General features: G+C 37.2%; 1 protein-coding gene and 2 long non-coding RNA genes across 3 annotated transcripts; 1 reads left to right on the plus strand and 2 right to left on the minus strand.

The window, feature by feature from the left end:
• The first annotated feature begins 8,731 nt into the window (after nt 1–8,731).
• LOC121794085 (probable WRKY transcription factor 49) lies at nt 8,732–10,297 on the plus strand. Its single transcript, XM_042192087.1, has 3 exons — nt 8,732–9,092; nt 9,193–9,351; nt 9,773–10,297. The coding sequence occupies exons 1-3, from the start codon at nt 8,887–8,889 to the stop codon at nt 10,161–10,163; spliced, it is 756 nt and encodes a 251-aa protein (XP_042048021.1). The 5' UTR covers nt 8,732–8,886; the 3' UTR covers nt 10,164–10,297.
• Nucleotides 10,298–10,579: 282 nt separating this feature from the next.
• Nucleotides 10,580–12,459, minus strand: LOC121796434. The gene is made up of 4 exons (XR_006049758.1): nt 12,352–12,459; nt 12,203–12,274; nt 11,232–11,292; nt 10,580–10,765 (listed from the first exon to the last, which is right to left on the minus strand). It is a non-coding gene; the product is annotated as an uncharacterized LOC121796434 (long non-coding RNA).
• A 3,792-nt stretch (nt 12,460–16,251) lies between these two features.
• LOC121796435 lies at nt 16,252–18,131 on the minus strand. Its single transcript, XR_006049759.1, has 4 exons — nt 18,024–18,131; nt 17,875–17,946; nt 16,904–16,964; nt 16,252–16,437 (listed from the first exon to the last, which is right to left on the minus strand). It is a non-coding gene; the product is annotated as an uncharacterized LOC121796435 (long non-coding RNA).
• Nucleotides 18,132–18,616: the final 485 nt, after the last annotated feature.

Below are 18,616 nucleotides of genomic sequence, written 5' to 3' on the forward strand. Positions count from 1 at the left end.
ATTGCTCCCACTAAGGTGGGTCGCGATAATATTAGAAACTGCTTCATATAAAGACCAATTTATGGAGACCATATACACGCACTGTTGTAATTATCGCTTAGTCATTTTAAACATGGTTTTTGCATAATTATCACATAAGTAGATAAGGCAGATAATCCACTTAAAACATATTAACACCAAATAAACAGATAAATCTATTTACTTCATGGTAATTAATCACACTGGATAATTATTGAAATTATTTAATAAATCTAGGGAGATTTAAATAAATAATTAATTCCTTATCTTATCCAAAATAGGAATTTCAGATTTGATACGATTTATGTGGATAATGACTATCCAAATTAATTTAGGATTTATCTAGATAGAATGGAATCTATCTAAATCCTTTTAGTATTATTCTAGATTTTACATGGATAAAATCAAATCCTAAAATTCAAGATAAAACTGACCTTGGATTATCATTATCTAAATCTTACCAGGATATTTCAGAATAAAAACATATTTCTCCAAATCCATAAGAAGAAGATAAAATCCAATCATTCTAAGATTTAAACTATCTTAGATTATTTAGAATAAGAAACTAGAATATATCATATCTATTAGGATTTATTCTAGATAAAATTAACTTTATCAAAATCCAATTAGATTAGGATTATCTTATATTATCTTTATCCAAATTTATCTAGGATATTTTCTAAATATAAATAAATATATATTTATATCCATAAAATTAGGATAAAGTAGAATTAATATTAATTAATTCAACTAGGATTTAACTAGATAGAACTAAATCTATCTTAAATCCAAAAGATAATTACAATACTAGATTAACAATTATCTAAATCTTCTAAGATATATTCTAGATAGATATAAATCTATCAATATCTATAAGATAGAGATACATTTAATTATCTAAATCTACTAGGATATTTTCTAAATAGAATTAATTCTATAAATATCGACAAGATAAAGATAAACATGGATTTTAATTATCCAAATCTACTAAGATATATTCTAGATAGATATAGATCTATCAATATCTACAAGAAGTGGATAAACTTAATTAATATTTATCTTAGTCAATCAAGGATTCAACAAGATAGAATAAAATCTATCTAAATCCATATGACATAAATAAATTTAATTATTCATCCAAATTTAACTAGGATTTATCTAGATAGAATCAAATCTATCCAAATACATAAAATAAGGATATAATCCAAATTTAATTAATTTATCTAGTCTATCTAGGATTTATTTACATAGAATTAAATCTATATAAATCCATAAGAAAAAATAAAATTAATTATAACTATCCTAATTTATCTAGGATTTATCTAGTAGAATATAATCTATCTAAATCCATAAAATAAGGATAAATAACCAATTAATCTATAATTTAATTAAAAATTAAATTTTAGATAATCCATTTAAAGAGATATTCAAATCATATACTAAATAAAATCTTGAAATATATCCAAAACTGATTTTGGAAAAATGGCATCTTAGAGGCCGAAACTGTCGCAGCACGACTCCACTCAATCCGCACCCCTTGAGCAGCTCTCGGCTGAAACGGAACTCCCCAGCCTGTGCTCAAACTGCCCTAGTCCAGATCTTGCCCAGTTCGAGGCTGTTACTGTAGCGTTTCTGTAGCGGCCAGCGCTGCAGCCTCGTCACACCTGTCGCTGCCGGTGCCGCTGCGTCGACATCGCCTTCGCAGCGGCTGTTGCCCGGTGCACGCAAAGCTCCTACTGCTTCAGCGTTGTCCACCTCGAGACCAGGATACTGCCCACGAAGGGCTCCCACTCGAACCCCACCGCTGATGCAGTTTCTTGGAACAGATTGCAACCGTCAATTGCTACGTCGTCTCCGTCGCAGCTATGGTGACAGCTCCTTGAACTCCAGCGAGCAGCGAATGAAATCCCCTCAAAAGTGTATTGACTCGAAATGATTCACGGCACCGAATCCATTTAGGATTAAAGAAATCATTGACTCAACGCAATGATTGCAAAAACAAATCACATTACAAGATTCACCGTAATCAATCTTACAAGTCATGCAATTAGGTGAGATCACGAGTTCACCCAGTACTAGGATTTTCAAAGTTTACGTGTTGTAACACATAATCCAACAACGAAAACACATCTGGTCATGCATTCAAGCAATTCACATAACATGAAATTAATCCACATAATCAGAGCCAAAAATTGGCTTTGATACCAATTGCTAGGGTTTGGAGCCCCTTGCACAGCGGAAGTCATGCATTCACAAATAAATCAGATCTACGGATCTATTTGACCGATTATGAGATTAATTAACTACATGTTAAACACAGAATTGCATCCAAGAACTCACATAAATCATGTAAAAGGAATTAAAACCTAAAACATGAATTTCCTACGGATTAGAATTACCAATCTGATTCTCCAAAGAATCGACGATTGTTTGCGCCTTCTCCACGTGATGTTCTTCGTACTCAACCACGAACCTTCTAATCTGTATCCCGAACTCAGATAATGACCTTTGGGTGGGCAAAGCTTGTCAGAATCGAAAAGGGCTTGATTAGAAAGAAGACAGAATATCAGTTTTCTCAAAAACCGATTTTTCGTCCACTCCCACAGGGGAGCACGAAAATTAATGATTAATTCTCTAATAATCTCCTTTATAATCTCCTTTTATATTGAGTTATAATGGGCCAGATTAGAGATCCATGGAGGTTGGACTTGGGCCAAACCTGTTGGACTTTTACTAATTAAATTGAGCCCCAATTTAATTTAAATCCAGACAGAATATTATTATCATCCACTATAGTATAATAATATTGACTGCCCGTCCAATCCTAAATTACGTGTAATCCGGGCTTTACCTCTTTAATTTATTATTTCCCGTGTTTAAGATATAAATATCCATTAATTAATTTAAGCCTGCTATTTGACTTTAATTAATTAATATCTTTTTCCAAGAGTTGTCTAGTTCAAAATCTTTATTTATTATTTTAGAATAAATTCCAACCGGCCGGGTTTCTGAATAATAAAACCTTTTTCGAACACCTCTTGAGGATATTATCAAACTGGACTCACCCAGCACACGATTCATTGCAATAACAATACTAGCACCTCTAGACATTAATTACCACTACCCAATATATCAGGATTCTTGGATTGCGAAAAATCCGCACCATTTGATAAATCAAAGTAGTGCATAATTAATATCGTATGCTCAATGTTATGTCAACAATGATTAAGAAATAACAATAACCGAGACCTCGTCTTTCAGTAAATAGCAAGAAAGACTTATCTCAACTGTTAGATCCTTCAGTGCTATACCACACCAGTGTCGTTTATTTCCTAAGGTAAGGAAACATACGGACTGACACTGCAACCTTTCACGATAGGTAGCCAAAGCCTATCTGGGTTGTGAAATTCTATTTCTCTTCTACAAAGGACCGACTGCGTCACCTTCTGTGAACGTCGTTCACGACCAGTCTACTATGCAGAAGAATTAGACTTATTTGTTTCTTATACATTTGAATGTTTGAGACACATCTTATAAATGCATAAGCAAACACCAATGCGATAAAATTAATTCTTCTCGCCTTGAGTTAAAAGTGAATTGTAGAGTTTATTGTATACAAGCAATTCTATCCGTGCAACATGCTCGAAATATGCTTTTCAGTATACCAATCCTAACACCTTCTGTACAGGTGGGCCGGCTGGGTGAACTGGTACTTGTTGAACAGGTGTAGCAATGGGCGGCCGTGTTGAGGGGATTCGTTGTTCGACCACTTCTATCATCCTCAACACTACATTGATGGCTTAGGTTATTTTACTTGTTTGAGCCTCTATCATCCGTCTTTGTGAATCAACAGCCTCACCTAGCTTGACCATCATTGCTTCCATCTGATTCTTCCAGTCATCATTGGTTTCCTTAGCCGTCAATGCCTCTTCTTCTTGTTTCGACTGTACAACCACCACTTCCTGCCCTCCGCCCTCGTAAAATTGGACCTCACCATCCTTAAGTACAGTGAGTCCTTTGTTAAAAAAGGAAGGGAGATCAAAACTCCCTGAGGTGTCGTACATGGGCAGGTTGGTGACTGAATCAGCGATCTTCATCACTATGTTTGTTTTTAGGAACGCTCCAAGCAAGTTGCATGTAAAGAAGTGGCGATCAGGGTGAGTCTGAACCATGTGGCAAGCATGGGCTATCCAGTAACCCAGATGGACCTTAACTCCATTAACCATACACCACATGAAGTAAAGCTCTGGCGTGGTGAGAGTGGCCCCAACTTGCCCCAAGAGATTGTATCCGATGTAAACTTGGGCCAATCAGAGAACGGGATCAGTGATGTGTGCTCCTTTAGAGTAGCTAGTCTTAAATTTCCCCCCTCTTTTGTGAGCCACCATCCTCCAGGCTTCACTACGTTGAACCCCTTAGTCTTTTTAAGTGGGCCAATGAATCTCTCGTTCCATGCACCATTCTCGTCCTCATCAAGTGTCAAAAGGCCAACCGCAGGGACCATTTCCTGATATTTAATAGAAATTCCTGATTGAACAGCCGGAAAGAAATCGAATCTGCATCCGGATCTACGATGGATTTGAATGTGAAGGTTGTGAAAAATTCTCTGGCTAGAGTGACCGGAACCTCTTTGGTACAATGGTTCAGGAGCCATTGAAACCCAATCTGCTCGAAGTAAGTGGTAAACATCTTATCCACACCTAGATCCTTTAAATCCTCGAGACACAGATTCCTTCCGGCTTTGGCCACCTTCCCGTTAAACTCTCTCCCCGCGCACGCTGCACTATGTTTGGGGTCCTCAAATTTGGTCATTTCGTACAACAACTTCTTGGTTACCAGAATTTCTATCTTTTCGAACGCCCCCTCTTCTTCCTGGGGGTTCTCCATTTCTACGTCGTCCTCATCATCGGACCATGATACCTCTGGATCAGATAGCTGGTCGAAAGGGACTATAATTGTTTCTGGAACGGCTTCCTAGACTCTCAGACTTATGGGTGTTTGGCGGGGTTTCTTAGGAGTGGGTTCAGCTTCCTGTTTCCCCTTCTGTTTTCTTTCTGAAGCATAGTGTTCGTCCAAAGCCTCTTCCGTAGCAACCTCTCTGCACGGGGGAAGGCCCTCCTCTGTCCCCTCTGTATCACTCAGCTCCAACTCTCTTTCTGCAAATGTATCTTCCGAGCGCTTGAGTTGCCGCAACTGCCTTCTCACCAGTCTCTCATCCGCTGGGGCATCCTTGTCATCTGAGATTACATCATCGAGTACAATGATTTTTGCTTCTATCATCGTCGCATCTTCCTCTTTATCACCGGCTCCTTCCACAACGACTGGAGATTCTGCTTCCTCTTCATTGTCCATTGCAATCTCTCTACCAACATATTTCGTTCCCTCATCAGGGTCCCCTAACATTCTTTCTAGTAACTCTTGCAACTTATCAATCTGTACACCTTCCTTTGTTTCCATACCTTCCCCCTCAAACTCAACCACCTCAGTCGGCTCCACTTCTCCTTTATCCCTTGCCTCTGTACACTCTACACTCTCTGTACCGCCTCCAATGCCCCCTACTTCCATCCGTCACTCCCTTCTATTCATATACTTGTCATCTCTCCCAAGGAGTTTGCTAGTGGCTTGGGTTTCATCATGTGGGAGAGGTTCTTGAGGGGGTAGGGTTTCGGTTGGAGTATTGGGGTTATCTCTGATTGAGTTCAGTGCATGAGATGTGGGAGTCTCAATTAGGGATTGCGGCCTTGGTGGAATTTCTAATGGGGTTATTTCTATCCGTATTGGGTTTTGCTAGCAAACTTAATCCGGTAAAGGCCTTAACTTCAATGTCTCTTTAACTTGGAGTTGAGAGCTAACATAGATAAGGAACCATAGGCTAAAACTGATCAGGGGATAATCCGGGGTGGATCTTGTGTGTTGAATGTTTTTAGAAGCCAAACCCGAGCTTACTATGCGACTGTAGGAGTGAGGGTTTGCTGAGTAGAGCCTAGGAGACGTGATCAGCTTATCCTAGGTGTAAAATTACACGATCAGTGATCAGCTGTGTGAGAGCGTAAAATCAACACGATCCCGATAAATAATGGAAAGTAATTAGACTTTAGCATTCATGTGAACAAGAGTCTTTCCTCTCTATTGTGTTTCTCTTGCATTTTGTGCCTTCTCGTTTAGTACTTCACTCGCCCTCTTGATCAAAAACCAAAATCAAACTAATCTACTGTTTTTTAGTTAGGTTACTAGTTTTAGCAATTAATCTCCTCCCTGTGGGTTCGACACCTTTTATACTGCATTGCACGTCTTTATACTTGCAGAGGTAGTATTTTTAGGGATTTATTATTTGTTTTGTGTACTTATATTGTACCTAAAAATCACAACACGGCCTGTCAGCGTCTTCATAAAAGTTGGCCACCTTGGGTTGATCCTATCGGCGAGATAGTACCCAGTGTGGTATTGACGTACGTTGACGGTGAAGTCAATCACCGACGCTACACCATATAAAAGATCTTTGAAGATGGGGGAAGAGTAGAGCACGTTCAAGTCGTTGTTGGATCCGGCCGCACCGATGTATGCATGCCAATCCCATAGGCTGTAGTCGGTGACCGTTTCAAGGATGAGCATTGGGTCGCCGCCTTTATGGCCACTTAAGTACTGCCCCCTCCAAGTAGTCGGACAATTATTTCTGCTTCCAATGGATGCAGTCAATGCTTCCAAGCATGCCGGGAAATCTGTGGACTGCTTCGTGAAAATGAATCATCCGTTAATAATCTTCGGTGGTGGGTGCCCGATGAAATTCCTCGCCAAAAGCAGCACGAACGGCGGTGCAAAATATTCTAAGTTATAGTATTCCAGTGGACTCCCCCACATTCAAATACTCGTCAAAAATATCCGCTGATTTTTCGGTAGCATGTTGTCGGATGGCAGAAGTTCACTTCTACAATGGCGAAAGACTTTCGTGACCAGTTGCGTCTGGTCGTTGATTGGAAGTATTCTTCACGGGCGGAGAATGTGTTGACATCGGCAAAAACAAGCATCTTGACATGCGGAAACGGTGCAAAAGTAATCCTACCCAAAACGATCCCGAGCTCCCCTCACTCGCCCGCGTCGCGCAACATGAAACCCTGTTACGTGCAATGGTTGAATGACAGACATCGACCGATCACCATTACAGGTCGTCGTTGAAGGATATCATCAACAGTATGCGGCGCGATTTGGGGTTGGGAGACATGGCGGAGAGTGGCGACGAGGGGACTACCGGCGGGGATGGCGAGGGTACTGGCGGCGGGGAATCTGAGGAGTGAGACGGCGTTTTTTTTAACTATGTAATTTTTTTAATAATTATGTATTTTTTTTAAATAAACATTACATAGTACTATGCAATTTCTCCGTATTTGTGTCGAAATTTTAATTCCGTAAATTGTTTAATTTGGTGAATTTGTGAATTTTATTATTGTGGGAAGTCCGTCGGGATGTCCTTGGGGATGTCCACCACTGTGCAGTGGGATGTCCTTATGACGTGGCAGTGGAATGAGAAGTCTTTATAACGTGGCAGGAGATTTTTTGAGATGTCCGCGGAAATGTCCGTCCGGATATCCGCACCACTGTGGATGCTCTAAAAGCAACTCAATTGGTCAGGCAGAGACAATAACAGCTAAAACGGTTCCATTCTCATATCCACACGTGACTGTAGGCCATCAACCACCGCCAAGGGTGGGTGTGAGTATGGGTTGACTTTTGTTGAAAGCTTCACTATTATTTGTTTCTTCTCCTCTTCCACCGGAAACAGACACAAAACCTTCATTAACTGCAGCTAAACCTATGCCATTTTGTCTTCATCCGCCTTTATTATTTCTCGAACTTTTCTCTAAAGTCAACCCTAGCCTCCTTTCCATATTCATATCCAAACTTACATTTCCCTTCCTTTCAAGCAATCCCATTTAAGATTCAACCCTCTTGTGATCATGAATCATGATGAACACTATCAATTTACACCTCTCTTTTAAGTAAAATAACTATTGATCGAGGGAAAGTAGGAGAAACTATAAAACAAAGACTCACTGCTGAGCAATATTATTTGACATTTTTTTAAGTATATAAAATGACTGCAATCACTTCTTGATAAATTTAGTTTGAAGCTCAGCTGCTCTAAATATTTAAGATAAACTAATACTACTACATAATTTAGATAGATATATGCTTCTATTTTAGCAGTTGACTCTTGATCTTACCTGAAGATGTGTGGTTTAGGTAGGCTTTAATTTAGTCCACCTTTAAAAAAACAAAAACTACATTCCAAAAACTGTAAAAACAAACAATGGTCCACCTATATGTATATAATATTATCATAATTGACAAATCATGGAAAAATATGTGACAAAAAACAGAGGATATATCTGTTTATATCAACCATATAATTTCATAGCATTGAATTCGATCGTTTCACCTTCACGTGTTCAATTATCATACTAGAACATAAAGCTTTTTTTAGTAATTAGTTAAATACACGGCTAATAAATATGAAGTATAACAAAACATAATAAAAGTGGGATTATTTTACAATGAAGTTTGCATAGTAGTTTATTAGTAGTATTTGGTTTTGACATATATGGTAGTAATTTTCACAAGTCAACCTTGCAATACAAAATGAAAGGCTAAGTAAATCCTATAAAAAGGAAAGAACTCAAGCACACCACATACATCATATAAACAACACCTTATCGCCAAATTTAAGCATGTATAAATAGCAACCACCGACTAAAGTTTCGAATGCAGACACAAAAATCATCAGTTTCAAACCATCCTCTTCATCTGCTCCACTCTCCAACCTAACCTTAATCACTTTGCACCTCAAATTTTATAAGTATACAGAATTATTGAATGTTGAATCCAATAATGACGATGGATGAATTAGTTAATGCGGCAGCAGCTGGCAGTGAATACGAGCTAGTCGATGAGTTGTCGTCTCTTTTCATGCTGCCTTACAACGTGCCATTCTCATCCGATTCCCACCTTCTCGCTCCAGTAACGCTTGATGAAAGCTATGGAATCCATGGCCTTGGTGATCATATTTCAGAATCTGACAGGTACTGTAATAGTATTTGATTATTTTGAGGATAATCAAGGTTTCATTATATAGTTAATTATGCCACTAGCTAGGGTTTTGATTGTTTTGGATATATGCAGAATTTCAATGATGGAAAGAAGTCATGTGAGAAAGGCTAATCATGACAATATCAATAAATATACTCTGAGAATCAACAACTGTGGCAATGTTATGGCGGATGATGGATATAAATGGAGGAAATATGGCCAGAAATCAATCAAGAACAGCCCAAATCCCAGGTCAAATTAATTCTTGGATAATTGCCAAAATAAATCATAAAGTACACCATGTTGTATTTGTGAATTTACACCATGTTGTATTTGTGAATTTATCAACGTAATACGTACTTATGTAGCAATTGAATACATAATTGACTAAGTGTATTAAACGACATCGTTTAAATAGCTGAGCGTTTTGTTCGCATGGTACTTTTTGTTTGTCAACATCACACATAATTTCTTCCAAATCATAGACTATGGGACAATTGAGAAAAATGTAAAAGTTATGATATAATTGGTCACTTTTTAAGTTGCGGGATAGACCAGAATTTGACATCTTCATGATATTGTTTTCCTATTTACCCTTAATTCTTTACTCCATCCTCACTTTTTCATTTATATACATAATAGAATTGATATGGTGATTTTACCCCCCACGCAGAAGCTACTATAGGTGCACAAATTCAAGATGCAATGCAAAGAAACAAGTGGAGAGGTCCATTGAAGATCCTGAGATTCTAATAATCACCTATGATGGCCTGCATCTCCACTATACCTACCCATTCTTGTTCTTAAACAACCAACCTACCAAGAAACACAAAGGCCACATAACAGAATCAAAAGCCCATTACTTTCCGGCCCAAACAGAAAATGGGCTCACTGATTCCATGGCCCAACAAGGCCTGCTAGAAGATGTAGTGCCTTTGACCATCAGAAAGCCTGCCAATTCATCTAAATCATCATCTTCAACTTCACACGATCGATCATCACAGCCTTCTTCGCCGGCCTCATCCAACTCCCTTTCTACTTACTCATATTTAGGCTTAATATGAATTTAGTTTATATAGAATATTCTTATATAAAGTATATGGGTCACATTACAGATCATTAAAGTTGTCCCTAATTAAATGTTGCAATGTAATAAGCTAGCAATGTATACAGTTATGTTTCTTAAATCTCAATTACAAAAGGAATCATAAAGTTGTGTGTGGTATTACTCCCTCCGTCCCCAAAGATTTTGAACTATTTTATTTTTCGGCCGTCTTTGAAAAGTATGAACTTTCTAATTTTGAAAAATTCAAACAACATATTATCCCTATGTCACGCCCGCATTTTCTAAGGATAGAAAACACGGTTGATCGCGACTAGGGGAGGATTAAAGAAGCGGGAAAGAAGGGGAAAACAACACAACTCGACCATAGCCCGAAACAAATGGGAATAGCTCGAATAAAATCAGAGTATCATTTCAACAATCGACAACTCCAAATGAAAATATCTCAACAATACACGAACTCAAAAGAAACAATATTTAGCGGAAGCATTTCGAGAGAAGAATAATATTATGTATGAAGACACAATATATTCGGAATATTAAAAGCAAACACAAATCTTTACCAGCTCTGCTCAACACCCACCGTGCTCGTCACAGCTCAACCTGCAATTTTTTAAAAAGAAACGCAGGGCTGAGTACTTGATGCACTCAGTGGACTCATGCCGAAAACATTTTCAATAAAAATATTTATCATGCCATTAACGAGTGACCTCGGGGTTTTAACTTTGAAAGGGCCCGAGTCACTAAAACATTTCACCAACATCATCATCATCAACCTCAACATCATCAACATCACCATACCATATCTGAACATACATGACGAGGAATGTGGCCACATTCCAAGCCACTAGACCGGCCAACTCAAAGAGATAGCGCACGATCTACGGGGTGTACACTAGCCTGAGTAGGGACTCGCTCCCTAGTCAGACCCGAATTCGATTAACCATACATGGCAAAAGCCACTTCAGATAGGTCCCATAGCAACACAAAAAAAAAAATGGCATGACAAACATATTTCGCAAAAATAAATATACTTAGGACATAGTCCTTATTTAAAAAGAAAGCCCACCTCAAATGCTTAACTCATCGACACTTTCTTGTTCCAACCGCAACAACGTGCCCAAGTTCCCCTTTTTTTTGAAATAACATGATATGCAAAATTAGACTTTGCAAAATAAATAAATTTATCAATGCATGCATCTTAAGTGGGTGCTCAATTTATCCCTTTCTCCTTTTTTAGCATAACCTCATATCTCAAACTCGTTCCAACGTTAACTCAAAATTTCAGAACTCGGACTCATCAATTAATCAAAACAACATCAACAAAATTATACTTCCATCCGTCGGCATTAACTTAACATAGCTCAAAATAAAAACCCCATAGCAAGCAATTTACTGGCCAAATCCGATCATATGCAGGCAAAATAAAGGAACAAGAAATACATATTATACTCCCTCACAGTACACGTTTATACTCCCAATCCAACACAGAATGAATAATTAATAACAATCAAAAGAATTGAACTTAGATATTCCCACATCACTACACGTATATACTCCCCTTCAAAAAAAATTATTAACATACATCCAACTCAACACAAGAAAGAAACAGAAAATAGGAAAACTTAAAAAGTACTCCAAGCCAACTCATCTCCCTCTTTCTCTGGTTCTCAAAATTTTCGTCCAACATCACAAATAGGAAGTACCCATCTCTCTTCTAAAACTCACGTCTCTCTCTCCCTCCACATTCTCCTACAAATTCACAGAACAGATCCTCTCCTCTTTTTCCCAAATCCCAATCTTTTACTAAAATTCTAGTTGTTCGTTTCAAATATTTATGGGCAGGTAGAAGAATTTAGGAATCGGAATTGAAGAGAAACTCAAAAGGCACATTCTAAGTATTAAAGATCGAAGCTTTAGGAGGGAGCATCATTCAACAGTTCCAAAATTTTCAAAAGGAATTTGTTCCCGTGTGTGATTATGTGAAACTAAATCATGGAATGGGATGCAGAGGATTCAGAAAAAAAATAGTGGATATACCTTTAGAAAGAAGCAAAAATTGCACAAGCAGAAGGTATTGAAACAAATCACGGCTTTCTCTGCTCCTTCACACTGTGATATTCAAGAATCTTGATTATGGAATCAACAAGTATGCAGATTTTCGTAGTCAATGAAACGAGACGAAATACCTTTACGGAGGAGAAGAAAAAAAATTGCAGAAACGGCGGATGATAAAAGACACAGTTGTGGAAAGAGATATATGTTAATTCTGTAGAGATGTGGTTTGCTTGTTGGAGAGATTTTAGGGAATGGAGGTATTGGTGAAGTAACCGTGTACAATGAGATTAGGAGAGGCTTTGACTGATTAATAAATGAGAATTAAATTGGGCTAGAATAAAAATAGATAAAAGTGATAGATCCAAATATTTGATTTAGGATACTAATTAAATTGTAGTGTTTTCTTTTAGTACCTTAGTGTTATTCCGAGTACTTGTAAACAATAGCTCAATTTTTTTCCATCCACGAGCCACACGTCATTCTTGTCGACTACATTCACCACACGATTTACCAACAACAAAGCAAGCATTTACTGTTTCCATTCGCAACCCAACAAAACAAAGACAGACAATATTTTATTCAAGATCCATCACCTCGCTCATTATCAAAATGAAATCTTAACGTAAAAAGTAATAAAAAAGGTCGGGGTATTACAATCTACCCATCTTAACAAAAATTTCGTCCCGAAATTTGCTTACATCATTCGAATAAAAAATTTCTCCATTAACTTGTAATCCAATTTCCAAGCAGCTTCCTCGTATCGCTTAAAAAATTAACAACTATAGTTGAAATAGTATCATCCCCTAAATTCCTTTTGTCATCCAATTCTCAAACGACTTCCAAGTATTCACGATGTTTCCACATACATCACTTTCACGGTTTCAACGAATTTATTTCTCAGCTCTTGCACAATCCAATTTATGATAGCCTCGATTTTTTCATAATTCAGAATATGAGTACGGGCTCTATTGCTCTCGATCGTAGGGCTCCATTTCCTTTCTCTTACGGCAGTAATCAAATTTTTTTTCTATAATGTTATTGTATACCACTATTCGTAATTACTCCGTCACTCCTTTGTTAATCTCGTATCAGTCAACCACTTATATAGATATCCCGTATAGCACTAAAAGGTTATTGGTCGTAAAAGCATTTTCACCACATTTTGTTTCTCAAGATCTAATATCTAGATGTATAGCATAATGTTTGATCCCTTAGCAGCTCGCTATAAGCGGTACGTAAAAGCTGAAAATTTAACACATCGTGTTCTTGGTTATATCGATGCCTCTAGTTGGTGTATCACTTTTATGCATATCTGATTATAGAAACTCTTTCCCCGTGTGCATTCGAAAAGTTCAACCTCACCCTTTCCTCCAAGTCTAGTATCAAGAACTCGAAAATCGATCAAGCAGTCTTACTTGGATATGAATGGATTTCAAAATTGTAGCAACACTGCTGAAAGTGTCTTAATCAGAAAGGCTGCAGAATTGATCAAGAAAACAAGAACAACATTTCTAGCTCGACTCTTCTTAATCTCATCACCAACTTGAGAAAATTGGTTTGTAAACAAAGCAAGGACTAAACCCATTGAACTTAACACATCCATTCTGAGAATTAAATGGTTTAAACGGTATCAAATAAAATCCATAGAGCTTGAGAATTTACTTCTGATGAGAGCTCGAAAGAATGTGAGATAGGTCATGATAACAGGATGAAACTGAATTAAGTCTCAAATTCCATAGTAGGCTGCCAAATAAGATTTTTCAATTGTCAAATCAAATTTGCAAAATTCGGCATCAATGAATGATGGTTCAAACATGTCATGACATGAGATGGTCAATCGTGGAAGGATTTAGAAGCATAGACAAATGTCATAAAGTAGAATTGATCATGGTTCGACGACATCATGCTATTGAATAATGAAATCACATCAATGGATTCACAGGTTTGCAACCGACGTGAAGTGAACTCGTTAGGAAAATCAGCTAGATCAAACATGTTAAGGAAAAAGAGAACACGATAGCCTTAACTTGGTGTTGCAAGAAAGAAAAATCATTGCTTGAACAATATATGTAGTGAAATTGAGCTAAAAAGAATTTCACTTCTGCAAGAAAGAACTTGCCACATGCATAGTTACGAAATAAAAAGGTGGTACAAAGGTTCCAATAAGAATATTCCATCCTTTGAAGAAACATGTATGGGAGATGTGATCATACTGAAGGTCATAACTGGAAACAACTTTAGAAATGAAGTTTAATGACGGAAGCTCATAAGGTCAAAGATTTTCCTTACGAAAGATAAATCAAAAAGACTACTAATCAAGATATCCAAAGTTACGAAGGCAAGAACCAATTCTCAAGAACTGAAAGTGAGTCATGACTCGATATAGGAAAAGAAATAATGGGCATTACTTGCAAAGCATGAGTCAAACAAGGTGGTTAAATAGGCAAGGGCTCACGGTTATTCAATACTTATCGAAAAAAAAACTTAGAATCCAAGTAAGTACTATTGATTAAAATCATTCATTCTAGCTACGAAGGTCACACTCTCTCGTTAATCTTTCTGAGGCCGAACATGGTAACATCGTCCTATGAAACCGCGGATTCCAAGTTGATATTCATCACGTCATTACAACAAAATAATTGTAGTCAGTCAAAAGCCATATCTTCATAATATTCTTTGCACGTGATAACAGTCATTCTCTTAAAACATTTTAATCATCCGTGTGCTTCTCTGCCTCCAATAAAGGCCGTCTCCATCGTGTTGCTACTTTTAGGAAATCACGCAAGATAGACTATACTAATTTAAATTTTGATTACGATCTCTCGTCGTTGCATGGATACATCGTCTAACAAATCTTCTTGTCTTGCACCCTCTTTCATGTTTGAAATCATTTCGTCTACGTGATCTTCCTCTTCTTGAAATTTTCCTCGTATTCCTTTTGATCTTATCGTTTAGGGAAAACAATAGGAAATAGTAAATATCCAACTAGGGATAAAATGGTCCACACACAGCTTGCTCTAAAGTTTAGCGTAGTTCCAAGAAATAGCAAAAGTTTCATGATCCAGCGGTCTCCATCCTCTATCTCAATCCTCTCGCCTCATATCTCGATAATTTAGAAATTTCGCCCCACTTTCCATTCTCGTTCATTTTCATCACTCAGGAAAGTGATAGATTAATTGTCAACTTACAACTATGGTTCGCGCACGTTCCATCTAGCTTAGTCTTAGGCACTCTAAGTTCACAACACATTTCACCACTTCATAGATCAATAAATATCACATTTAAAGTCATTCACACTTCAAATAACAAGTATAATACACAACATTTCGCTTCCCAAAACACAACGCTTTCACATTTCACATCTACTTTCAACACAAACATTTTCGTCAAAACTCACACTTTTCTCAAAAGAAATTCAACATCTCACTTTCAACTTTAAAGTACAAGTTTTGACTCAAAACTCAAAGCATACTTGAACATCAACTTTCATCTTTCATGTAAAAACAAACAATCTGTCGTCCCTCATCCAAAACCCGTTCTTTTCTCAAACATCAGCAAATACTCTTCTCAACTCGAAATCAATCCCTCACGGAAAGATTTTACTTCGTTGTTCGCATAAACATTTTTCTCCTCTTTCACTCTCAAAAATTTTCTCATCTTCCTTTCTCCAAAACTTTCGCATAAAAATTCTCATAAAATAAATTACCTCTTTCACGGTTGAGCGTGGCGAAGCGGGATGTTGAGCCTTCAATACACAATTATTATTTATCTTCTTTTTTTTTATTTTATTTATTATTTTAGTCTAGCGAAACAAGTCTAGACTAAGACTGAAAAAGACTCTCGGGTCCAGAGTGGAAAGAAAAATTGCTCTGATACCACTTTGTCACGCCCGCATTTTCTAAGGATAGAAAACACGGTTGATCGCGACTAGGGGAGGATTAAAGAAGCGGGAAAGAAGGGGAAAACAACACAACTCGACCATAGCCCGAAACAAATGGGAATAGCTCGAATAAAATCAGAGTATCATTTCAACAATCGACAACTCCAAATGAAAATATCTCAACAATACACGAACTCAAAAGAAACAATATTTAGCGGAAGCATTTCGAGAGAAGAATAATATTATGTATGAAGACACAATATATTCGGAATATTAAAAGCAAACACAAATCTTTACCAGCTCTGCTCAACACCCACCGTGCTCGTCACAGCTCAACCTGCAATTTTTTAAAAAGAAACGCAGGGCTGAGTACTTGATGCACTCAGTGGACTCATGCCGAAAACATTTTCAATAAAAATATTTATCATGCCATTAACGAGTGACCTCGGGGTTTTAACTTTGAAAGGGCCCGAGTCACTAAAACATTTCACCAACATCATCATCATCAACCTCAACATCATCAACATCACCATACCATATCTGAACATACATGACGAGGAATGTGGCCACATTCCAAGCCACTAGACCGGCCAACTCAAAGAGATAGCGCACGATCTACGGGGTGTACACTAGCCTGAGTAGGGACTCGCTCCCTAGTCAGACCCGAATTCGATTAACCATACATGGCAAAAGCCACTTCAGATAGGTCCCATAGCAACACAAAAAAAAAAATGGCATGACAAACATATTTCGCAAAAATAAATATACTTAGGACATAGTCCTTATTTAAAAAGAAAGCCCACCTCAAATGCTTAACTCATCGACACTTTCTTGTTCCAACCGCAACAACGTGCCCAAGTTCCCCTTTTTTTTGAAATAACATGATATGCAAAATTAGACTTTGCAAAATAAATAAATTTATCAATGCATGCATCTTAAGTGGGTGCTCAATTTATCCCTTTCTCCTTTTTTAGCATAACCTCATATCTCAAACTCGTTCCAACGTTAACTCAAAATTTCAGAACTCGGACTCATCAATTAATCAAAACAACATCAACAAAATTATACTTCCATCCGTCGGCATTAACTTAACATAGCTCAAAATAAAAACCCCATAGCAAGCAATTTACTGGCCAAATCCGATCATATGCAGGCAAAATAAAGGAACAAGAAATACATATTATACTCCCTCACAGTACACGTTTATACTCCCAATCCAACACAGAATGAATAATTAATAACAATCAAAAGAATTGAACTTAGATATTCCCACATCACTACACGTATATACTCCCCTTCAAAAAAAATTATTAACATACATCCAACTCAACACAAGAAAGAAACAGAAAATAGGAAAACTTAAAAAGTACTCCAAGCCAACTCATCTCCCTCTTTCTCTGGTTCTCAAAATTTTCGTCCAACATCACAAATAGGAAGTACCCATCTCTCTTCTAAAACTCACGTCTCTCTCTCCCTCCACATTCTCCTACAAATTCACAGAACAGATCCTCTCCTCTTTTTCCCAAATCCCAATCTTTTACTAAAATTCTAGTTGTTCGTTTCAAATATTTATGGGCAGGTAGAAGAATTTAGGAATCGGAATTGAAGAGAAACTCAAAAGGCACATTCTAAGTATTAAAGATCGAAGCTTTAGGAGGGAGCATCATTCAACAGTTCCAAAATTTTCAAAAGGAATTTGTTCCCGTGTGTGATTATGTGAAACTAAATCATGGAATGGGATGCAGAGGATTCAGAAAAAAAATAGTGGATATACCTTTAGAAAGAAGCAAAAATTGCACAAGCAGAAGGTATTGAAACAAATCACGGCTTTCTCTGCTCCTTCACACTGTGATATTCAAGAATCTTGATTATGGAATCAACAAGTATGCAGATTTTCGTAGTCAATGAAACGAGACGAAATACCTTTACGGAGGAGAAGAAAAAAAATTGCAGAAACGGCGGATGATAAAAGACACAGTTGTGGAAAGAGATATATGTTAATTCTGTAGAGATGTGGTTTGCTTGTTGGAGAGATTTTAGGGAATGGAGGTATTGGTGAAGTAACCGTGTACAATGAGATTAGGAGAGGCTTTGACTGATTAATAAATGAGAATTAAATTGGGCTAGAATAAAAATAGATAAAAGTGATAGATCCAAATATTTGATTTAGGATACTAATTAAATTGTAGTGTTTTCTTTTAGTACCTTAGTGTTATTCCGAGTACTTGTAAACAATAGCTCAATTTTTTTCCATCCACGAGCCACACGTCATTCTTGTCGACTACATTCACCACACGATTTACCAACAACAAAGCAAGCATTTACTGTTTCCATTCGCAACCCAACAAAACAAAGACAGACAATATTTTATTCAAGATCCATCACCTCGCTCATTATCAAAATGAAATCTTAACGTAAAAAGTAATAAAAAAGGTCGGGGTATTACACCCTACACATCATTTTATTTACAACTTATAACATTACAATTATCAACTTATATCATTATAATAATATGG

The sequence above is a fragment of the Salvia splendens genome, chromosome 3, assembly GCF_004379255.2.
Source record: "Salvia splendens isolate huo1 chromosome 3, SspV2, whole genome shotgun sequence".
Taxonomy (NCBI): domain Eukaryota; kingdom Viridiplantae; phylum Streptophyta; class Magnoliopsida; order Lamiales; family Lamiaceae; genus Salvia; species Salvia splendens.

Coding starts and splice junctions, on each gene's coding strand:
- LOC121794085 (XM_042192087.1), top strand. CDS start 8,887: ATGTTGAATCCAATAATGACGATGGATGAATTAGTTAATGCGGCAGCA. Junction 9,093..9,192: donor CATATTTCAGAATCTGACAG/GTACTGTAATAG, acceptor GGATATATGCAG/AATTTCAATGATGGAAAGAA. Junction 9,352..9,772: donor AAGAACAGCCCAAATCCCAG/GTCAAATTAATT, acceptor CCCCCCACGCAG/AAGCTACTATAGGTGCACAA.